Genomic DNA, 24,168 nt, shown 5'->3' on the forward strand with positions numbered 1-24,168 from the left:
GAAAAAGGGCAGCAGCCGAGTGGCTTGGGGGCCAAGTGCTCTGGAATCTTCTTGGCCAGCAGAGACGGGGACACTGGGCAGAGGCTCCTTCTCAGCCCAACCACGAGGAAGCCTCCCCTTAGCCTAATGCAGAGCCAGGCCTTGGTATCCTGGTCACTCTCCCATCCCCCCAGGAGGCACTGTCACTTCAGCAAAGAACTATTTTGGCTCCCAGGGTATTTCTTTTCCTCAAAATGGAAAACTTGCAGCTTTGAGCCCCGCCTGGCAACGCACCATAAACTGCACGCTCTACCTCCTGTCTGTCCAGTGTCTGCTCAGTGTGACAAACACACATTCTCACTCGGCCAACAACTCAGGGTCACTTTGGGTCTGGGGCCATGGTCCATGCCCGGGCAGTACCTTTGAGACAGATGGTTGGGCAGTGTCTCAGGAAGCCGGGTCCAGACTTCCTGTTACCACCTGCAGCTGGGGCTCCATCACTGCCAAGTGTTCTCAGGATAGGCCCTCAGAACACCACGTGCACCTTGGAGATGTTCACATGACCACAGAGCAATCATGGAATTGCCCTTGAATACTTTAGTCTCTGCATGGAGAAGTTTATTATAATAATAATAGTGGATGATGGTCTAAAAATTTTTTATAAGTCTCTAATATTTCCATAAGTGAACTAGAAAGATAGTCCCTTGAATGTGAAGTCCCATCCCCATTGTTTAAACTAGCCCGAACGTTGAAAAGCAAGTGTGACAGACCCAAATGGGTCCTAGGTGCCCCCAAGCCCAGTGAACAGAGCAGTGGTCTGCTTAGTACTAGAGCAAACACAATGGGCTTTGCTGAGGACAAAGCAGAGGAAGGGTAACAGACAACACTGTGTAGCACACCTCTTCCCCCTATAAACTAGAGGCCCTGCCAGCTCTGTGGAGCGTTTGCCCAGGTGTCCAGACACAGTGAGAAGTCTACTCTGGGTGGACAGAGCTCCCAGAGGCTGGGCTGTCTGGAATGTAACTAGTGCCACCGCAAGAGCTCCAGCGTGCCAGCCACCATTCTGCTAAGTCTGGCTGGCAGTGAGGCCTCGCCTTCGTCCCTGGGGCCGGTAGAAAGGCTCCCTCCTAAACAACAACCCTTGCTGTCCTGTCAGGTGCCAGGGGCCACTCCCCACTGCAGTGTGCTCCAAGTGTTGTCCACAGAATAAAATAAAGGCATCCTACTGACAGGCGTTGGCATGGCCTCCCTGTCCAGCACCTGGAGTCTGGGTCATGACCTGGCACAATAGGCAGACACCAGCCAGGATAACCGGTTCTTCACATGCTGTGACCCAAACCAAGGTTCTGACACCCCCCAGTGAAACCAGGGCAGTCTCAACCATGAAAGCTAGGCTTCCATGCCCCCCCACCCCCCAAGAGCTGTGGGGAGGGGGGTGTACTGGGTTACCTGTTGGCAGAAGTTCGACTCCACTGGTCAGCGTTCTGCTCCTGTAAAGATTTACAGCCATGGAGCCAAAGCAGGCCTCCAACAAGTCAGAGTGACCCCGTGGCTGCGGCAATGAACTCAGGCATAGGAGCGACTTCAAGGATGGTGCAGGAATGTTTCATCTGTGCGCAGGGTTGCTATGGGCCAGAACCCACTCGATGGCTGCTAATGACAACCAAGGCTGTGCCTGGGCGGGGCCACAGCACCCAATAATGCAGTGTCAGCGCCTCCCTTTCCTGGAGCAAAACTAGGCCCCTGTTCCAGGGGCCGTTAGGCTAAAAGAAGCCCCCGGGGCATCAAGGGAAGGCAGGCAGCAGGGCTCCTGCCAACCCTCCGAAGTCCATGAGCACATGGACTCCAGTATATTTATTAAACACCTACATTTTCTCTCTGGACAGTATCTCCATAATGCTTTTCACTCGGTAAGATACCACTTTCACATGAGTTCCCGCCCTCCAGGCCCTCTTGTTATAAAAAGCAAAGCTTGACTCGGAGAGGCCCTAGTGGGCTCAGCACCACCACCCCCCACCCTGAGGAGAGCAGCAGGGGACTTCAGATCCAGAGTGTAGTCCTGTTTGGAAGGGAAACAAATCACCCACCGCCGGCTGCTGGCGAGGGCCCTGTGGTGGGCATGCATGGGCCCTTCCCGGGAGCCCAGTCCACGGTTCAGTAGGGGAAACAGGGATAGAAGAAAAAGGCCCGTGCCGACCCTGGCAGAGCCAGGCCCTGACAGCCTCCACTGTCCCCGCCATGTTCCACACAGTCCTGTGGAGGCACAGTGTTGGCAAGGCTACCTGCCAGTCAGGCCGAAGAGGGCTGGATCAGGCAGCTGCTAAGACCCTGGGGCTGGAGGGTCTCAGGCCAAGCACACAGCACCCTCAGGTGCCACCAGCCAGCACTGGACAGTGGCCTACCCTGCCACCTGCTGAGGCGCCACACCATAGCCCTGCCCACCTTTCCCTTTCCTTAACCTGAGGTCCCTGAAGCCCAGACAAGGACCCAGCTCTGCCAGCTGGGTCCCAGGCAGAGGAGGCCTCCGCAGCCCATGGCCTGACTTCTTCCCGGTGACCCGCTGCCCGGCTTCTCTGAGGTGACTGCGGGAAGCTTGGTGGTGATACATGGGCTCATGGCCACCTGGCTTCGTCAAGGTGATGGAGTACTGCCTGAGCCTAGCGCAGGTACAGATGACCACATGCAAGCACTACGGCCATAAGCAGCACCCTGTGGGAGCAGGTGTGGAAGCATTTGAGGGCCATCATCCTGGAACACTGGGCGGAGAAAGCCTGCCATCTCTCAACCTGCCCCCGTTGAGCTTTTATACATCCACCAGGGCCGCACACGAGCTGTCCATGCTCTGCCGCGGACACTAGCTGATCTGTCCCTGCCCATGCAGCCCCCTAAGAGCCCTCTAATAGGGGTCCAGACGGCAGGCACCCTCCCCTTGGGGGCCAGCTCCTTCTGTAAACCTCAGGGCAACTGGCTGCTACGAGGTCAGCCATTGGAATCCCCCAGTCACTCCTTGGGGGTAAAGTGACGCTTTCTAGTTCCGTCAAGAGTCAGTTTCAGAACCCCTGGGGGTGGTCGTTGACTCCACGGCAGGGGGTTCAAACTCAGCAATGAGGCCCAGGCCTGCACAGTGGTGTTCTGTCACGCCAGGGTCACGGGCGGGAATGGACTCCGTGGGTCTTGACAACAACACATGGAAGAAGCCGAGTTGTGCCACTGTTTCCACGAAGCCCCAGAACAGGCAAGTCTAGGGCAGAAAGCCCAGCCCTTGGCGAGGGAGGGAGGACTGCAGACAGATGGGGGAGACGTTGATTTGGGGACAACAGCAACCACGTACCACACATGCAAAGCCCGGGAACCACACCACTTACACGTTCTAGATCACACCATTCCGCGCACAGTGCTTTCCTGGGCAGGCGGGCTGGCATGTGCTGGAGAGCAGACAGGCTTCAGAAAAAGTCAGAGGTACATACAGGCGCTTCATTCTGGGGGGACATGCTCCCTTCCCCTCTGCAGTTTAGTTGATAGATGAACTGCGCCTGAGCAGGTGTGAGAAGAACCGCAGAGGGGAGGGCACCTCACGTCGTCAGCACGGTGTCCTTCCCGAGAAGAGGAGCCACTGGAGCACTGGTCCTGGGCGCTCTGTGGAGCCAGGAGGACCCATCCCACAGCACCCAGGTGTGGTGCGCACTGGAAGACAGCATCACCAAGCTTTCCTAAAATAAACCATTTATTGAAAAAAGAACCCTTTTCTTAAATTTCATTAATCGACCTTTTGCATAATCTGAAGCTCGCCAAGGAGGAGGCAGGGGAAGGTTCAGTCAGTGCACTCGACAAACCGGAGATAAAACACCAGCCCAGGACGTTCGCCTGGTAACACTACAACTTCTTTTGAGCCTCAGACAGTCAAAAAACACCACACTGATGGCACAGCTCTCGTCCCACGAGAACTGGACAAGGCGGTGGTCCAGGTACAGTAGTAATGGCACTTAACATGCAGCTTCTTGGACCTTGAGGACACCCTCAGCCAGGAGCAGCAGCAGGAGAGGTGACGCCACCGGCCACCACGCAGACTCCAGTCCTGGAAGGTCACAAAGGCGTACGCTGCCTCTCAGCACAGTCTTCATATCAGTATTACAGTAGTGATTGCGAGAACACACACCACCAGGCCCATGCCGATTCGCTTCATTCTTCATCTGTGCAAACCTGCGGGAGGCAGGAGGGAGCTGAGCCTGGGGCTGGGGGAGTGGCAACAGAGCGCACAGCCACACCAACCCAGCACCTGGGGGTTGGGGGTGGGGGTGAGGCACCACACTGAGCAGGGATCTCACCCCGACAGGCCATGATGTCACTGGCACACGTCCCCAAAGCAAGCCCAATGGTGTGTGGTGACAAATCCAAACAGCTCTGAAGCATGTCGGGGGCTTGTCCCTGAACTCCCCTCCCCCAAAAAGAGGCTTCTCAGGAGAAATCTGTGTGGAGAGGACCCTGCAGGAGGCCCAGCAAGTGCTCCTCACCAGGCCCTCTTGCGCCCTGCAGCCCCAGCCCCAGCCTATGTTCGCAACACTCCACACAGCCCACTTTCAGAGAAAGCCAGCTGACCTTGGCACCTTGCTCGGAGACAGAACCATCTGACTTCGCCAGCTGTATCCCCTGCCACTCATCAGTCTGGTTGCGGCCCCCAGCTCCCCAGTACTGTGCTCCACTCATCTACCTACCCCTTCCAGTGCCAGCAGTGCCAGCAGCCTCCCCAACGCTCTCCAGCTGCCAGCACACACATCCTCACAGCGCCGCAGGCCCAGACGCGCCCCGCCCCACCAGCCTTGTAGGTTTCAAGGTTTCTCCTGCATGCAGCCTGCCCCCCCACCCCCCCTCCCAACCACACTCAGGCCAGCTCAGGCCCTCCCTCCTGCCCAGGCCACAAACCACCTTAAGTCTCCCTCCAGGACTGCAAAGTGACACCATCACAGGGCTGGGCAGAACGCTGAGTCAGGACTGGCTTGTCCCTTCCTGCCCCCCAATCCATACTCCCCAGAGTAGAAACTACTCCGTCCTAACTTAAAATCCCATTAACGATTCCCTGTCCCCAATGGAACATGCACATTTAGCGTCTTCCCATTTCAGAGAGTTTTAATATCCACGTTTCAAACACCCTCCGTGCCAGCTGCCACCCAGAACCTGGCCGTGGTGGCAGGACTCTCGACCTCCAACAAACCTTGACGAAGGAGTGGTCGAGGAGCTGGCTGGCCGTCCACCTCATCTTTGGGTCACTTTCCAGGCAGTGGGAAAGGAAGTCCTTTCCTTCGGGACTCAGTTTCTCAGGGATGGGTGGCTTGTGCCCCATCCCCACTTTATACATGATCTGAAAGTTGTGTTCATACTCGTGCCAGGGTCTCTAGAAGACAGACAAAAGCTCAGTCCGACATGGCCGGCAGAGCACCCACGCAAGCATATGCACTCGCTCGCGCTCTCTCTCTCTCTCTCTCTGGCAAGAAGACAGGACAGGTTTTCTTCAAGGGTCAGACTGGAAAGATTCCCGGCTCTGTGAGTTACATGGTTCTAGACACTCAATCCCCAGACTAGAGTGTGGTCCCTGTAGCCACAGCCAGCAGTTAACCGGGTCGGAGTGGCTATGCACCATAAGCACTCACACAAGTGGATGGTCAGCACTGTTGTGGATGTTGTACCAGCCCGCACTCCCCAGAAGTCATCCTCATGTAAATGATGTAAATGACAAGTGGAGCGCATGAGAGTGTGCGACAGGAGTAACGGAGCGGTGAGCGTCCTCTGGATTGGCCACAGGTGTGCTGAGCCTTGAAGGGTGCTCTGGTTGGGACCCCTGTGCAGGCTGTGACATGCAGCGCTGTGTGCCTTCCCTCACACAGCATGGCCCCTGCGGCACCTGTCTACTTGCACACAGAGGGAAGATCTGCTCCAAGTTCTGCAAAGGAACCCCACTGGTGCAACATCGAAGGGTTGGCGGTTCAAACTCAGTGGCTTCCAGGGAATACGCTGCACAAGCACAGTCACTGGGGCTGCTAAGGGTCAGATCACTGCCCCAAGGACCCGGTGAGCCTGTTGTTTCAGCAACTGCACCGCACAGCGTGTAAGCAGCTGTCTAACGTGTTTCTGACCCAGGCACGCAGGAGATCTCTGAACGTCCTTAGTGTTTACAAAGACATCTGTCGCCCGTGGGCCCACCTCTACCTCTTCAGCAGACAGAAATCTCTGAGACCCTCCCCCCATTCGGAATTCCCATCTACAGTGTCACTCATACACTAAGGAAAGTAAACGTTTCACTTCAAATGCACAATCTGATGAGCAGAGAGGCTGATCCCGTCCGTGTTTCTGATCTATCAACGTTCGCTTCTCCGTGTTGCAATGCGAGGCGGTTAAACCTCTGCACGCGTTTCTCCTTCTGTCCGTCTCTCGCTGAGGAGAACACGTCATGGTATCTTTGGGCAGGTCTCCTTCACTCTTCAACCTCTTCTCTCCGTGGAGGAGGTGTGCCTGGTGTGTGGAGTGTGTGCTCATGCCTCTGTGTGAGTGTGTGTGGGCGTGAGTGTGCATGTGCTTGCACGGAGCTCGCCTCACCTTCCCCGTGACCATCTCGATGACCACGCAGCCCAGGCTCCAGATGTCGGCAGCTCGTCCGTGTCCTTCCCCCTTGGCACGGGTGATGACCTCAGGAGCCATGTAAGCTGCAAGTCAGACCCAGCCCTGAGCGTCCAACAGTCAGACGCCCACCTCACCATCCTCAGAAGCAGCCATCGGGGAGAGGCAAAAGTGATCTAGTACAAGACCAGGGAAACCTGACGCCGGGTGTCCAATTGCATAAAGGTAGAACTCTCTTTAAGGGACAATTTTGGATGAACTGACATCAACAAAAGTATAACCTTCACTTACAAAGGAGGGTATAAAGTTACAACACTAGATGGCTAAAAAATGTAATCTCCATTTAATCATAATTATTTAAACTACTAGGCTTTTAATAAACCCAATGCAAACAACCAAAAAAAAAACCCCAAGTTTTTCTGGGAAGAATAAAGAGCGGCATTTCCTCCCTCCATTACAGGATTAAAAGGAACCCTGAGGTAGTGGTTATGCGTTGGGCTGCTAACTGCAAGGTCAGCAGTTTGAAACCACCAGCTTGCTCCTTGGGAAAAAGATGAGTTACTCTTGGAAACCCACAGGGGCAGTTCTGCCCTGTCCTTCAGGGTCACTGTGAGTCGGCACCAACCCCATGGTGCTGAGTATGGTTTTTGGTTTTACATATTTAAAGGAGTCCTAGTGGGGCAGCGGGTCAACTCCGGGGCTGCAAACTGCAAGGTTAGTGGTTCAAGGCCCCGGCTGTTCTCAGAAACCCTCGAGGGCAGTCCTGCTCCCGCCTACAGGGCCAGCTCAGTGGCAGTGGGCATGAGGGCACAGGGATTCAAAGTGACAGCGTGCCGACTAGTGTGGCTCAGGACCAGAGTCTGCCCTTGCCGGCTTCCGGTCTCTGAGGTCAGAGGACTGCTGCAGGGAGCCCTCCCACTGACAGTACCAGCAGCCCAATGGCTCCTACCTGCTGTCCCCAGGGTGCTGTTCACCTCGCCCGGCATGGTCTGGGCATTGTTCTTGAGCTTCACTGAGCACCCGAAGTCTCCCAGCTTGATGAGTCCCGACGACGTCAGGAAGATATTGGCCCCTAGCACGACACGAACACTGACCTTAAGTGCAAGTTTCGTGGAACTTTCCCTGCGAGGTGAGACGAAGACGCCCGAGTGCGATTCACAAGTGTTCATGACACAAAGCACAGCCATTTGGCACCCATGTCGGAAGCATGACCAGGAAAGGCCGAGAGGAAACACGCATGCCTCCCCACGTATCTGAGGCCCTCTAGGGCGGTGTGCAGCTTGGAACCGGCGCACTCACAGCTGGTCTGCAGAGGCTGCCCATGGGTTCATAGCAGACCAGGAAAGAGAAGGTGGCTCTGGCACTTCGTACGTCTGCAATCTGCACACATGCCGAGCCAGTCCTGGTAGACATTGGGTCCTTGCTGGTCTGTCAGGGAAGGCCTGCCTTCTACCACAGGCTGCAAGCTGGCCGCACTCTAGAGTCCGACTGATGCCACCGTCTCTCCTTCAGTTCAGCCTTTACTGGTCAGCGAGATATACTGATGCTGATGCTTCCGTGCTTTGTCTTATGAACGTGACACTGGACAGAGACTGGGCGCAGAGTTGCCAGGTGTGGGTTCTGCTGGGCAGCTGGAAACCAGCAGTGGCCTGGGTCGGACGCTGAGTCGCAGGCCGCGGCCTGGGCAGAGGGGCAACGCGGTGCTCGGGCAGGCGCCCACAAGGCTGTGGATGACTCATGGATATTTCCTACACACAGACCAAAGCTGATCCAGGTGCAATCCTGGACAGCCCTGACAGGGTCCAGTCCTGGGCCTCAGGCCAGTTCCAGAGTCAACATGCGCAGGGTGGGCTCAGGCTGATGAAACAAAATGCTATCCCTCTGAGTCATGCCCCAGACACAAAGGCAGGGACCTGGGGAGGAGCTCCGGGTCAGGTGGGGGTGGAGGGGCACAGAGAGAAGAGCAGCTCTGCTCAGAGCATGCGGCAGCAGCAGGAGCTGCATGGATAAGAATGTCCTGGAAGCAGCGTGGCCTTGGGGTGCAGACTTGGCTTCCACACAGGAGCGGCCTCATTCTGACGAGGCCGGCTTCCACACGCGTGTTCTCACCTTTGATGTCACGGTGCACGATCCCGTGCTCGTGGAGGACGTTGATGGCGATGGTGATCTGCTTCGAGTACAGCCGGATGACGTGCTCCTGCAGTCCAAGGCGCGACACCTCCTCCAGGGCGCCCTCGTCGCAGTACTCCATGAAGATGTACATCTCTTCCTGGGGGGCAGACACGGCCTGTGCTTACCGTCTCCCAACGGCCCTGCCTCCCATGGGGTGAGGGCATCGCCTGCAAATGGATGGAAGGTGCCCCCCCCACCCCCCCGGACCCAGCCTGCTGCACCACCTCAGACCAGCAGGCAGGACCAGGACGGAGACACGTCCTCTTCAAATACCATTTGCAGGTCTGTTTTTTAAAACCACCAACATCTGGCGTGGCCCGGAGCTCACGCTCCCACAGGGCACGGCTTCTGAATGCGACAGGAGCAAGCACGAGGCAGCCATGGCTCCTAGGGGCCGGCACAAGGCGCTCCCTCCCACTGGCAGGACGTCGGCTCCGAGCTTGGGTGGCGGGCTTGGACTAGTCTACCCCTCACAGTGAGAAGAGCCCCGTTGGAGGAGGCCCCGCAGCACCCTCCCCGAACCTCACAGAGCAGTGCGACCCGCTACCCACGGCGGCTTACTCTGTGGAGCTCCACACCAAAGTACCGGACCAGGTTGGGGTGCTTGATGCCCTCGAATATTTTCAGCTCGTCGGCTGTCTCCTTGATGGTTTTGTGGTCATTGGGCTGGAAGCGTATCTGCAAGGAGGGGGGCAGTTAAGTGTGTGTGGCAGACTCGGAGCCCAGTGACGCAGGACCCGCCCAGACACGAGCTGCGCACAGGTCCAGGGCGACACCACTGACTGAAACGGCCTGTCCTTTGTTGTTCTGAGTGAGTGAGTGGCACCTGGCTATTCTGAGTATCTGACAAAATAACTGCCAATGTTGTCACTGTCCCATCTGAAAATGGACCGACCCAACTACTCTGGACTTGTCCATTCACCCTGGTGAGACGGGAGAAGGGTGAGGGCCAGGGCCAGGAGCCAGGGCGGGCAGGGCACCCCACAGCACCGGCCCTCTGCACCCTGATTCTCTGCAGAGCCTCTGATAAGACCAGGCTTACAAACACAGAAACACCTCCAAACTCCTTGGCCGGCTAAGGCAGCAGGGGTCCTCCTGCCTTGGCTCTTCATGCCTGCTCCCCCTCCCCTGGGGTGCCTTTCAACTCCCGGCCCTTCAGTCTATGGCTCAAAGCACCGGGCCACCAGGGTCCCTGGCCACACAATAACTGCTGCCTCAGGGGACTTGCCAGGCCACTGCCAGCTGCCCAATGCAACCAAGTGGGGTCTAGCCTGGGGGCCCATCCCAGACAGCACTCAGGCCACTGGCTGCTGGCGCCTTGGCCACCCTGAGGCTCCCACCTCGACTGTGACTCACCTCCTTCATGGCCATCAGTTCCCCGGTGTCAACGCTGATGCAGGTGTAGACCTTCCCGTACTGCCCTTCCCCTGTGAACACAACAAGAATGGGCAGCTCTGTAACCCCCCAAGGCCAGGGACGCCCCCTCCCCAGACATACAGTAACACCATGACGCAGGGCGGGGCTCGTCTCTGCCAGGAAGCCTGCTACGACTACCAGACCCACAGGACCCCCTCCCCAGTGCTACCTAATACACGAAGTTGCAGACAATCTCTGCCTCAGGCTGGGGAGCAGGGGACAGGGCACAGAGCCCCGGGCTCCTGGAGGTCAGAGCTAGGGGCTGAGGGAGGGTCAGGGCCGAGGGGCTGAACGGAGGGACAGCAGCAGCGGAGTTTCTGAATGCCGGACGGTCTCCTTTGCTCTGCGCTCGCCTCGGGAGCTGACCTTCCAAGCTCGGACTTTCCACTGTGTGCCTGCCTGACCTCAGGGTGGCCAGGAGAGAGGGCGCCGGCCATGTCTCCTCCTTCACATAACTGCCCATTACCTGACTAGAAGCAGCTTCACCTGGAGACTGCTGCTTTAGGCATTACTGTAGCAAAAAAAGGTGGCTCTGCTGTCAGGATGTATCCAGGCTCTGTGAACAGTGTTCACAGCGTACAGGGTTACGGAGGACAAGGAACGTGAGAAGTCCCTGCAGCTCTCCACCAGGACGTGCTGAGGTGGACTGTGCAGGCTGGTGAGCTACTGAGAATTCCTTCTAAAACCCTCAGGTCTTATTGCCCTTGGAAAGCATGTCACAAATGACACCAAGACACCAGGCCCCCTGGGGGAAAGAGGGACGTGCTTTTGCCATCGGTCCACAGGGAGAATCGGGTAGAGCAGGCAGGGAGCAGTGTGAGTGGCATGCACATGGAGGCCAGCTTGCCTCGGGCGCCGTTTCCTTACCAATCTTGTTTCCTCTTTGCCACTTGAAGGTGACCTTCCTCAAGCCAACGTGCATAACATTATCATAGGACTTAGGGGTATCACAAACTTGGCCGATGATATTCTTCCTCCGCATTTCACGGTACCTCTTTTCCTCAAACAATCGCACTGACTTCTGGATAGCTTCGATGGGTCCTTGCCTAGAGGCAGTGTCTGTCGGGAAAGGTCAACTCATGAGTGCGTCACCATGGTCACAAGCTTTCTAGCATGTAACAGTCTGAGCAACACACAGGAGCACCCATGACAGCGGGCCTGGCCACTACCCATCCCGACTGGATACAAAGCAGGTGAAGTAGAGCCCATAGAAGTCTCCCATCTGCAGAGCATGCCATCCACCCACCACCACCACCATCACACACGTGCACACACGCATGTGCTGACCAAGCAAGAATCACGCTTTCCACGCCCAAGTCCTGTTCCTCTTGCCTGCTTCCACCTTCTCCCCTCTCCCACCCACTCTCTTTGCCAGAATGTTCTCACTAAACACACACCCTGATTCTGCTACTTGCCTGCATAAACCTAGTCCTACGTGCTTGCTCACCGCACGCTCCTCCCAGGGCACTGCAGGCCCGCACTACACTCCCTACACCTAGACTCTGGGATGGACCTGTGTGCTGCAGCCGCAGGCAACAGACAGATGTGCCTGGTAAACACATCTCACCGGATACAGCTCGACTGACAGATGCCACCCCCTTCTAGGAAGGCACCGAGGATGAGAAGGGGACAGTCCCCCTCCCTGTGGAGGCCAGAGCCCGGCTCTGGAACCCGACAGCTGGGATGCAGTGCCGTCCAGGTGCTTGGCAACAACAGGCACATGGGTCCCAACTCCACCAAATTCCTGATGTGGGACCCGGAGCAGCAAGCTGGAGTGCCACAGCTCTAGGGAGGACACAGGAACAATGGGCATGGGCACCGGGCCTGGTGCGTGGCACACATGAACGCACAGCAGCACCTGACCGTCGTCACGATCAAGCTTTTGCCCATCAGACACTGGCTCTCTCGTCCGGGACCCGCGGCAAGCAGTGCCGCTCTGCACAGCCTCCGAAATAAGCAAGTGTAGCCTCTAGCACTCGTACCCTGACTGCATGCCACTCAGACCCAGCACCGGCTCTCATTACAGGGACTGGACAGCCACTAGGGGCGACCACCCACACTTGAGCTGCCGTATCTGCTGCTGTTCCCAATACAGGTCAGGTCCCAAGGAGCTAAGGGGCAACCCGATCTAGGCCTGGGGGGATAGAGAGCGCCCCGAGGATGGGATGATTCTAAAGTTCATCTGAGAAGAGTAATTCCCAGAGCTCTTACTGCAGGTTCTGGCGACAACCATTTCCTGCAAAAAGGGACCGTCTGTCCCTGGACCTTGCTATGCGACACCAAGCCCCCTTCACACTGCACAGGTGGACACATGGAGTCAAGGACTCACGTGTCAAGTATTTCTGGGAAAGGCAAATTCATTTGTTTGTTTGTTATGCATTTGTTTTTAAGCTTAACAATGTCTCAGACTGTCTGGTCTTTACACAGGTCGGTGTGAAACTGTAACTTGTCCCTATAGGGACCAGGCCCCACGTGCACGTGGCCACAAGTGCTTGATCTGAGAAGCATCGCAAATCCCTGGGATCCTGGAAAACAGCAGGGCACTTGTGAACCACTGAAGATACTCCTTTTTCCACCCACCAGGCCCACGGCTAGAAAAGCTGCCCACCACCCGTCCGTCACGGCTGCCAGCGGCACAGTCGGAGCATGAGAAGGGCCCTACACAGCGGTCTCGAAGGAGTGCAGCCAGACGGCGCCAGAGGCGCGGCTAGCAAGACCTCGTCTCTAGTACTTTGGAAGTGTGATCAGGAAGAAACCGTCCTTGGAAAAGGACATCATGCGGGTGGCATAGAGGCTCGGGGAGAAAGAGGAGGAGCCTGGAGGATGCCAAAGGACACCGCAGCTGCGACACTCAAACACAGCACCGAGTGTGAGGACAGTGCGGGCCAGGCAGTGGTTCGCACGTTACACAGAGGGGCAAACCCACCGACACCTAGCGGTTTGACGTGGGTTCTGTTACTGAAGACGTGGTTTTGTTGGGTGCCGTCAAGTGGGTTCCCCCATGACCCTGTGTAGCACGGAACAAACACTGCCCTGCCCTGTACCATCTCCTAATGATCTGAGCCCACTGTTGCAGCCACTGGGCCAATCTAACTCAGTGAAGGGGCTCCTCTTTTGGGGGGACCCTCTGCTTTCCCTAGCATGATGCCTTTTTCCAGGAACCGGCCAGTTCTTCCTGATAGTAACATGTCGAAGGTACATGAGAACAAGTCTTGCCATTCTTGCTTCTAAGGACCACTCTGTATTTCTTCCAAGACAGATGTTTGTTCCTCTGGCAGTTCATGGTACTTTCAATATTTTTCAGCAACATCACAATTCAAACACATCATTTCTTTTGTGGTCTTCCTACTTCATGGTGGTCCAGCTTTCCAATGCATGTAAGGGAAACTGTCTTTCCTCGCTCAGGTGAGGTGCACCTCAATCCTCAGTGACAGCTCTGCTTCTTAAAAGACCTGGCAGTCTTTTGCAGCAGGTCTGCCCAGCACAAGAATAGCTTGATGTCTTGACTGCTGCTTCCAAGGGCCCTGTGGTTCCAGTACAATGAAATCGTTGTGTTTTCCCTTAACTTCTTAATATACCAAATAAACCATCATTTCACATATGAGGACGATGCCCTAAGCACAGAGGTGTGTGTTAAGCTGCGCAGGGGAAAAAGGTGAATAAAACCAGAAGTTTCTGGTCCACTAAAGCACATGGTTTGTGATGTCATGTAAGGAGCTCCTCAGAAGCAACAACGCCCACATGGAAGAAGCACACCAGCCTGTGCAATCACAAGGTGCCGAAGGGATCAGGCATCAAAGAACAAAAAATTATATTACTGTGAATGAGGGGGAGTGGAGTGGTGACCCAAGGCACATCTGTGGGGAACTGGACATCCCCTTACAGGTCGCAGGGAGGAGACGAGCCAGGCAGGGTGCAGTGTAACAATGAAAACTTTCCTCTAGTTCCTAAATGCTTCCTCTGCGCCCCGCCCCCCCATCATGATCCCAATTCTACCTTACAAATCTGGCTAGACCGGAGGATGTACACTGGTACAGATAGGAACCGGAAACACAGGGAATCCAGGGCGGATGATCCCTTCAGGACCAGTGGTGTGAGTGGCAATACCCGGAGGGTGGAGGGAGGGTGGCGTGGAAAGGGGGAAATGATTACAAGGATCTGCCTATAACTTCCTCCTTGGAGGACGGACAACAGAAAAGTGGGAGAAGAGAGACGTTAGACAGGGCAAGATTAGACAAAATAATAATTTATAAATTATCAAGGGTTCATGAGGGAGGGGGAAGCAGGGAGGGAGGGGGAAAATGAGGAGCTGATGCCAGGGGCTTAAGTGGAGAGGAAATGTTTTGAGAATGATGAGGTCAATGAATGTACAAATGTGCTTTACACAATTGATGCATGTATGGATTGTGGAAAAGAGTTGTATGAGCCCCTAATAAAATGATTGGGAAAAAAAAAAAGAACTCCTAAAAGCAGGACCTCATTGCCACTGAGTGGGCTCTGACTCCTAGCGACACCATAGCACAGGGTGGAACTGTCCCTGTGGATTTCCAAGACTAACTCTTTACAGGAGCAGAAATCCTGTCTGTCTCTTTCCTGAGGAGCTGCTGGTGATTTTGAACTGCAGGCTTTGAGGTTAGCAGCCCAACCTGCAACCTACATGATACAAAGTGAGGGATCGAGATGGCCCGCCTGCGCCCCTCTCGGGAGGGCTGGACACGCCGAGCACTAGGAACTCTGGACTTGTGGACCCGGCCGGCGCGAGGCGAGGCGATGCTGCGGGTGTGGTGCCTGTGTGGCGGGAGAGGGGTGCAGAGGCCGTGCACTACATCAGGTCTTGGCTTGGAAGAACCCTAACAGGATGGGTGCAGCGAACTTCCCAGAGCACCCAGGCAGCTCCAGCTTCACCCGGGAACACCTGTGCAGCGGAAGACAAGGCCATGGATCCTTTGCCCATGGACTGCCCTATCTCCTCTTACCACGAAGGGGACCCCTTAGAGGAAGTGATAGTGGGCAGAGCAGAGAACGCTTGTGTTCCACCCTTCACCATGGAAGGGAAGACCAACACATGAGAAGCACTGGCCGGTTTACCAAAAGCGGGGGTGTGGGGTGGGGGGGGGGGTGTTATTTTCCCAAAGAACATTTGAAGAAGGCTGTGGCTGAAACGGAAGAAATTTGCAGTATTTGGAAAATGGAAGGCGTGACAGTGGGGAGACCTGACCCTATTGACTGGTCTTTGAAGTACAAAACTCCTGCTCTCGAGTCTGTGATGGCTGGAGACATCCTGCTCGTTGTGGGAAACGAGATTACTGAGCCCCCACGGCATGGCGCACGCGCTTCTCTGAAGACCGCGCATACCGGTCAATCATCAGAGACTACTTCCACGGCGGGGCCAAGTACACAACAGCGCCGAAACCCACCACAGCCAATGAGCTCGACGACCAAGACTGAGCCATGGATTCTGTGGCAGACAGGCACAGGTTGGCTGCTCAGGAAAAGGCGTCACAACTGAATTCAAGCCATGCTCTGACGCTGCTGACTTCAATCGAGCTGGAAGAGGTATCTTTGCTCAGAGAAGCTAGGTTACAAACTACCTGGGCATTGAATGGACGCATAGGCATCTTGCCCCAGACTACAGAGTGCGTATCTTCTCCTTTAATGATCCCAATCCGACCTTCAGTATCATCAGACCTGGCCTAGGGCTTTCCAACCCCGACAGACCATGTCACCAGATGGAGCTTTTCAAGAAAGCAGGATGTACCACAGTGACTCCTCCAAATCCAGTCTTCCCAGAGGACCACCCACTCTGGACGGCTTCCGAATGGCTTTCCATGACTGTCTGAATGCTGGATGAAAAGCGGGTTATGATGGATGCCGATGAAGTCCCAATTCGAAAGATGTTTGAAAAGCTGGGTATCGGCACCATTAAGGTTAACGTCCGCCACGCCAATTCCCTGGAGGAGGCTTCCACTGCTGGACCTTCCATCGAGGCACCCTGCGGTCCTACTTCGACCGACCAGGCCTGTAGCAGCTTTGGCTTGGTCCCACACACAGCTAGGAAGCTTAGGGGCAGTGTTCCTTCTCCCACTTTACGAAGTGCATGAATTGTGGGGCTTTAAACAATCATATCACTTACAGAGGTCTCACCAAAGCAACCAAACCCACGCCGACAAGTCGACTCCAAGCATTGCTCCCTTTATAGGACCTAGCAGTACTGCCCCCTAGGGTTTCCAAAACTGTAGATCTTAAGGAGACTGCCCTATCTTCCCACAGAGCGGCTGCTGGGTTCGGACCGCTGACCTTCCGGTTAGCAGCTGAGCCTTTTAACTACGGTGCCACCAGGGCTCCTAGCGGGGGTCTCCAGCCTGGTTTATTTTTACTACTTATCGTTGGCTTGAAATGTTGGTCCTAATCTTAATTTTCTTTTTCTTCCTATTTGGTAGGGTTATGAATGTTTGTAACCTTTTTTTTCCCTCTTGAATGAAAGGTTTAGAATGTACTCAGATCTTGGTGGAATCAGATAATTGCCTCCTTTTCTAATATGAAATTTTGGTAATTTTTCATTAAAAAAATAACCTAGGCATGCAAACACTTAAGTGAATTATCCATGAATGCTTTTAATAATCTTATCTCAGCATTGGTAATGTTTGCTACTAAACTTTTCATAACTTAAAACCTCATGTCAAGTGAATTACTTTAATCTACTTTTCTTCTCATGGTAAAATTTTGCAGACATATTTAGTGCAATAAGAAACAGTACCCATTCCCATCCCTAAATTTTGATGTTCAATATCTCATAGACATTGCCTCTTTGGTAATCTAAGATTTGTTTACAGATGTGTAAATTATTTAAAGCATAATCTATAAAAAGCATTTAAAAGGTGAATGGAGATAAAGCCTCCATTTGATGTGAAATAATTTTAATTTTGGGTATTTTACATGGAATTTTATTCCAAAAAACATTTTTGTATACCAACAAACAAACAAAACAAAACAGCAAAGTGAGATGTCTGGGGCATGAAGACATGATGAAATGTCCGTGTTGAAGGTCGAATCAGTTCAGAAGTCAAAGCACATGTGAGCTGACACACGTTCAAGTCCAAGGCCCTCTCTCTTACCCTTCGTCTGGCTGATCAGCGTCCGCAGCTCCCAGCTTCTCCGGGCCGATGCACTTGACTCGCCTTTCGGATACGCGGGCTCTGCAGGAAGCATTTCCACACGTGTTACAGAGAGCATAGAGCAGTTGTGATTATGAGAGAGAGACACTGCAGCGGTGGCCACCTGTGCCCTTTTAGTACATGCACGAGTTCCACAGGGAGCGTTTCCCACACGTTACTGTGCAGACACTCCATCGTGCACAGCCCTGTGGCACATTTCCACGCGTGGACATGGGTGTGAGGGATTAGAAGGCAGCTCGGCTCAGGTGGGGCTGCCTTTGGGGCGGTCCTGTTGCAATCTGATAAGCACAATGAGTACCATGCTCTGAAGCGAGACCCCCATAACTAAGACCCTGGGGCCATGGAGTCGACCGTGCCCCACGGGGCAGTGTAGAGCTGCCCCCACGTTCCTGCAGCCTCATCCTGATGGGAGCAGGCACCTGGTCTCCCTCCTGCAGAGCAGCTGGTGAGTTATAATCAATCGCAGGTCTTTCCATGTACAGCCGAGTGGTTAACCGCCTGTGCCACCAGGGCAACTCAAAGACCCCCGAGTCTAGTTCTGGATTAACCAAGACCTCAGCATATCACCAACACAGGGTCACTAGGAGTCAGGATGCTCCTGACAAGACAACAAATTAAAGTCACCCTTGGAAAAGCGGCCAGCGTGCACGGCACTGAGCACCCCGTGCTCACATCTGCTCGCCACGGGGGTGCTCACTGTCCCTGCCATTCTGTTGGGGGGTTGAAAGGTGGGTGTTTACCCCCACTCGACTTGGGGAGGTCTCTGTCTGTCCCTCGCCCCTCTGTCTCGGGCAGCCGCAGGCACTCACCATCTCGCTCCTCCGTGGGGCTGGAGTGCCGGCTCAGGGACCGGAACTGCAGCTCGGCAGCGATGGAGGCCAGGCGGTCGTTCTCTGGGACGCTGGAGCCCCTGTGTTTGCGTGGTTTGAAAATCAAGCTATCACTTCGATGGAGTGGAACAGGAAACACCTGGGAGGGTCTGGTCTGCTAGGTGGGGCGCCACTGGCATCTTTTCTGCCCCTAACTCCTGTGCCACTCAGGACAGCCACGCCCCCCTCCCCCCCACCCCCGGCCCCGCTGGCATATAGAAGGAGAGAGGCCACCTGGCTGGCAATGGCAGCCGGCTCATCTCACCTCACCTAACCGTCCAATGCTCTTTGTTAAAAGCAAGCATGAGGCGGGAGGCAGGTAAGTGTGATTAACACAGGTGCCTGCCTCTGCTATGTTAGTCTAGGATGGATAAAATTGGATTTGCCAAATCTGGCAAACCCAAAATTACCACCAAATTATCTTTATGTATATAGTTCTATTTAGATTACTACAACAAGGACATGATCCAAATGATTTCAGATCTCAAAAATAAGAAAAGGATTTCAGATCTCAAAAACAAGAAAATAGGAGTGTACCCCAAATCAATTCTCAAACAGCAGCCAAGCAAAAGTACAAAGGAGCAGAAAGCTTAACATACTGAAGAACAAAGTTAATCAGCTGCTTTCCAGAGTCAAGTTAAAGGCTCAGCTGCCCAGAGTGCGCCCAGAGAGAAAAGGCCCAGGATCAAACCCGGGAGAAGGGAAGGCTGCCATTGAGAGTCAGAGAGCCCGTGGAGCATGCCCCTGGTGAGGGGTGAGACGGTGCATGTTGTGCATGATGGCCCGCTGAAAGGAGGAGCGCACTGCTGGCACTCCTAAAGCCTCAAATCCGTAACGGTATGCCTGTAAGGTCTAAATGGAACACGTAAGCCATGTCGCCCCCGCATCCTGCTGGTTCATAGGACCCTCCCTGAGGTCAAGGTGGCAGGCTCAGGAAAAAGCGACCTAATGCCTCTTTACCTGATGTCCAGTCTAGTTCCTTCACAGACTGTTGCAAGGTCAAAGGCAAGAAAGATATTTAAATGTTGTAGAAAACGTAGCTACAGGGATTTGCAGGGGTGAGGGGCGATGGGAGCTGTTTCTGGCTAACTGACCAATTTCTGTGGGTTGCAAAATTCCAAAAAGTGCACGAAGGGTCCTGGTGACTCAGGAAGAGGTCGGCGACTACCCAGCACCTAGCCGTGGAGCTGTGTTGTGCACGCCTGGCAGTCAGCTCAGTCAGAAAGCCTGCTTTCTTTTGGAAGACGGACCTCCACGGGTGTGGCCGGGCACCCCCTGGAGCTCTGAAGTGTCTGTTTCCTGGGGTCCCCCTCCCTGGCCGCCAGCAGCCTAGTGTCACCCATGAGTGCATTGTCAGGCTGACTCCCGGCAGGAAGCTCGATGGAGACATGAAGCCAAGGTGGCTGCCACACAGCACTGAGCCTGGACTAGACCAAGCCATGCCCACTGCCGTGGCGTGGACGCCCACTCACGTTGACTCTGTAGGCCAGGGTACAACGCCCCGTGGGTTTCCGAGACGGCAACTCTTCACGGGAGTAGAAAGCCTTGTCTTTCTCCTGAGAAGGCCCTGGTGGTTTCAAACAGCTAACTCTGGGGTGAGAAGCCCAACGTGTAACCACTACGCCACCAGGGCTCCTTGTGCCTGTACTAAGTACCACTAAACGAACCACGTCTTTTCAGGTGGCCACAAGTCATTGAAATGAAATTTCAATGACAGAAAAGCCAGTCTGACACACAGGGTAACTGGGTGGGAGCCGACTCACAACACCTATGAACGAAGCACCTTGCTAGGGCACACACGGACCTAAAATGAAAAACACCTAAGACATGTAGCTACTCACATTGACCAGGTGCCACCTCAGGCGCTTTATTCTTACATGACTATGTAACACCACGCCTATAAATAGGTCTCAAACCACAGCTCATGAACCGTTGACCTTTCAATAGCGGCCCTCCCCACTCCGCCTGTCTGCTTCTGGGCAAAGCTCGTGTGAATGGACACAGACACCAGTGCCAGCTCTGAGGCTGGGTGCCAGAAAAGGGTGTTTTAATGGTGCCAGTGTGCGCCCAAAGTCAAGGAGGGAAGTGGGACCCTGCTCCGTCTGGGTCAACTGTTAATGTTTAGTGGGCAGATTTAGCCATGAGGTGATAAACTTTTCCCCTGAACATTAGGCGTATTAATTAATTATTTTACTGCATCAGAGGCTGGGAAAGGTTCAGGAACTTTAGATTGTTACGAAGCAGGCTGAAAACAGTTTTACCCGTGTTATATTCTAACGCCCGTCAGCTCTCGGCCAGCCTTGCACTAATGCAGCCTTTTGCCTGGCTTCCCAAGAGGGTCCTGGCTGTCACACAATCCTACATCTGCGGTCAAGTCACCCAGCCCACTGGGAGAAGGGTACTGACAGGGTCCTTCGTCACTGCTGCCTGTGGAGGTGGCCAACAACCTCATCCTTCCTCCACTGAGCTCCGGGGCCTCGACAGATGCCTCGGCCTAGAGACGAGGGCCCACCTACTCGCAGAATGACCACAGCGACTTGCTGAGCTTGCCACGTGCCTGAGCAAACCGGCTCACTCTCCGGGCAGGACCCACTCTTACACGAGGCATAAAACCCTGGGGGGAACCTTTGCAATTCTGTAAACTACTTCTAATCAGCAGTGTTGAAAATGAGGGCATTTGACTTGAAAACGGAGACCCTTCTAAGCCACCAACTCGTTACTACTGAGCAGTCATGGCAGAGCCAGGCTCAAGGGAACAGGACAACGGTCAAGCTGGTCAGGGACCTCCTGTGGTGGCACAGCTTCTTCCCGGCCCACAGTGGTTCCTGGCTCTCGCAGCCTGACAAACGGCTGGCTTCTGCTGGCAGGTGGGGTGCACAGCCCCAGGCAGTGACAAGGCCGCCAGCTCTGCTCCTGGCCCTGCGCTCAGGTCCCTGGGGCGGAGCCGAGGGGCAAGCGGTCAGGGCCCTGGTGAGGGAGCTACCTGGTCTCAGGGGCACTGCTGGTGGGTTTGGGAGGCACGGCGTCGCTGCCACAGGGGCGGGGGCGCCCAGCGGCGGAGGTGGGGGCAGCGGCGGGGCTGCAGTGGCTCCGCGTGTCCAAAGGCACGCTCCGAGTGCTGTGGCGAGAAGAAGAGCTTCAGGAACAGCAGGGATGGGAGTGGGGAGGGGGGAGAAGGGAGGGCATTCATAGGATTTGCAGCTTAAAATAGGACTGGACAGTGAGGTGGGGGGGAAAGGGTTAACTACTAAACGCAAATGGTTCTTTGAGATTCAAGTGTAGGCATTAAAAACAAGAGCCTCCTCTCCTTTGCAAATGTCGGGGGAGATCAGAAGCGTAACAAGGATGAGGAGCAAATTCAGGCCATGGGATAGTGTGCCAAGTATAGCAGCTCCTACCCTGGACAAGGTCCATGTGCTCCTTACACACACACACACAAACACACACACACACACACACACACACACACACACACACGCCTCTCTCCCACTTCCAAACTGGTGCTGAGTGTTGCTGTTCCCTCCGTGCACTGAACGTGCTTCCTAAGGTGACCAGAGGAGCAAGAAGGAAGCACTGGTAAAGGTGACAGAGGAGCGACAGGAAGCCACCTGGGTGGGGTGGGGCTGCCCACTGACACAGACAGGAGCTTTCAGCACCGTGAGGAGGAGGACAGAGGGCAGTGGGGAAGTTACCCAGCAGGCACGCAAGCAGGTCTAAGCGTATAAGCATGCACGAGGAGAAGTTTCCTGGAGGCAATCCTAGTACCTGAACCCCTCCGGAGTGGGGATAATGAGGTGGGGGTTGGGAGGGTCGCTGTGGCATCGCGGCACCTTCACGGGGCGGGGGCTGTTCCGGTGGAGAGCTGCCAGTGGAAAGGGCCAACAAGTGTTAGAGGAAGCCTGGCCACTGGCCCACCGGCAAGCACATGTGGCGCCAACATTTTGCAGCAACCAAGACATACCCATTGATAGGAACACCAATCACATTCCTTTTACACCCATGAAAACAAACATACAAAGGGCCTTTCCCTTGTGAAAAGTGAACACAGTTCCACTGCACACTCAGGCTTCTCTCCATCAAGACTTCTGTGGAAAAAGTTGGCCTGAAATACAGGTAATTCGGTCACGCCCAACTCAGCCAGGGGCAGAAGCATGGCCTGGTGGCACAGCTCTGAGGCAGGGCGGCTCTCTGCTAGCGTCACCTTAAAACCTTCAGCGGGTTGGATCCGGGAGGGTGCACAGGGGCTGTCACTGCCACTCCTGGGGACACGGAGCTGGACGTGACTGTCAGACTACCGCAGGGGCCTGGCACAGGCCAGCTCAGCCATCTGTTTGGAGGGCGAGCTTTCTCTCCTGGTACAAATTCTGGCCAGAGGCAAGTGTGGCCTGACTTAGGTGATGACAAAAATGCTGGCAGTGCCACTTTCCCAGTAACTACTGATGAGTGCCGAGGGGGCTGTACCAATGGGGAGACGGACCCTCAAGGAACTGGACGGGCACAGTGGCTGCAACGACAGGCTGAAGTACAGCTGTGATTGTGGGGATGGTGCAGGACCTTGTACATAAGGTCACTGTGAGTCAGAACCCACTCAACGGCACCTAGCACCCCCACCCCCACGTCCCACCCCCCTCCCCCCCTCCACCACATGGAATAGGAAGAAACCTAGAGCAGGGGTCCTCAAACTTTTTGAACAGGGGCCAATTGTCCCTCAGACCGTTGGAGGGCCAGACTATAGTTTAAATAAAAACTATGAACAAATCCCTATGCACACTGCACATATCTTATTTTGAAGTAAAAAAACATAACGGGGCAAAAACACCCGGCGGCCTAGATAAATGTCCTTGGTGGGCTGCATGTGGCCCGCGGGCTGTAGTTTGAGGACCCCTGCTCTAGGCTGTCTCCCCTCCCAGCCCAGCTTTCCTCCCGTCTGCTAAACAGTCTAGCTGTTCTTCTCCATGCCTCATTTTCCCTCCTCACCCCCAGGAGTTCTGGAGGTTGTCTCTTTGGCACTAACTTGGAACTCTCCATCCAGATGGTGTGCCTTTGTGTGCGTGCAAGCCAACTTTCCTCGGGAGAGGAGGCAGAAGCCCCCCACACGCAGAGCCCTGCCGAGGACACCAGTCAAGCACACACGGCCGACGTGGGTCCTGCCTGCTCACACAAAACTCAGGGAATTTCTCTCTCCTGTCCCTCAGCTCAACCACTGCAACGCCTAGTGCAACACAAAACTGAACAACACCCTCCCAATAACAGTTAAGTGTCTACAAATGGTAGTGAGGATGGTACTAGCTTTACTTCGGCAAAGATACTGAGAACCAAGGAGCCAAAAATTACTACAAACATCCTCCCGTGAAGACCAAAAACAAGGGCGGTCTGTTACAAACAAAGCCCAGGCGCGGCACACGCCCATGCTCCCTCCATGCAGGGCAGGAGGCATGCGGGGCAGCACGTGGAAAACAGCCACGTGGCCCATCAACATGAGAGGAGCCAGTGCCGGACTTGGGTGACACCAGCAGAGCAAATGCTGGGCGGAGGAAATGAAAGATCCGCATGTTGGGCCATCTTTCCGATGGGTGGAAATGCAGGAAGCGGAGAGCCGTATTACCTGCAACAGGCTGAAGGAAGTGGGAGACAAGGGTGGTGGGCCACCCACACCGGACACAATGGATTCAGCCCCGAAACAGATGCCTCTGAGCTGGCAGGAGGGGCCTCCACACTGGTCAGGTGACAGACGCATAAGCACTGCAGCCAGTGTGACCTCAAGGTGGTGACACAGCCAACTCTGGTCATCCGGCCTGTGACTGTTCCTGCCTATGATGTGGTGGCTTGGAGGGGAGGAAGCCGACACACAGCAGAGATGCTCACACTTACGCTTACCTTCCCTTAAGAAAAGGGCACCAGACAATGGCTGACCCTCACAGCACCTGGCCTGAGGCTCCAGGATGGGG

At 54.8% G+C, this 24,168-nt stretch overlaps 1 protein-coding gene and 1 pseudogene across 4 annotated transcripts in view; one reads left to right on the forward strand and one right to left on the reverse strand.

The window, feature by feature from the left end:
- Positions 1–3,685: 3,685 nt before the first annotated feature.
- Positions 3,686–24,168, reverse strand: part of MAP3K4 (mitogen-activated protein kinase kinase kinase 4) — a 102,761-nt gene continuing 82,278 nt past the window's right edge. For 2 of the 4 annotated variants that reach the window (XM_045294417.1, XM_045294416.1), the window contains exons 16-27: positions 21,986–22,082; positions 21,204–21,338; positions 18,161–18,261; positions 17,292–17,372; positions 11,044–11,235; positions 10,117–10,187; positions 9,322–9,438; positions 8,698–8,857; positions 7,538–7,660; positions 6,568–6,674; positions 5,189–5,368; positions 3,686–4,179 (exon numbers count right to left, since the gene is read on the reverse strand). In XM_045294417.1, the coding sequence (XP_045150352.1) occupies positions 4,159–4,179; positions 5,189–5,368; positions 6,568–6,674; positions 7,538–7,660; positions 8,698–8,857; positions 9,322–9,438; positions 10,117–10,187; positions 11,044–11,235; positions 17,292–17,372; positions 18,161–18,261; positions 21,204–21,338; positions 21,986–22,082 (1,385 nt within the window). In that variant the 3' untranslated portion in view covers positions 3,686–4,158. The remainder of the gene's footprint in view (positions 4,180–5,188; positions 5,369–6,567; positions 6,675–7,537; positions 7,661–8,697; positions 8,858–9,321; positions 9,439–10,116; positions 10,188–11,043; positions 11,236–17,291; positions 17,373–18,160; positions 18,262–21,203; positions 21,339–21,985; positions 22,083–24,168) is intronic. The other 2 variants (XM_045294419.1, XM_045294418.1) reach the window with 1 other exon arrangement.
- Positions 14,938–16,201, forward strand: LOC105978527 (annotated as a pseudogene).

The sequence above is a fragment of the Echinops telfairi genome, unplaced genomic scaffold, assembly GCF_000313985.2.
Source record: "Echinops telfairi isolate 266 unplaced genomic scaffold, ASM31398v2 ScPeMD7_3533;HRSCAF=4204_0, whole genome shotgun sequence".
NCBI lineage: Eukaryota > Metazoa > Chordata > Mammalia > Afrosoricida > Tenrecidae > Echinops > Echinops telfairi.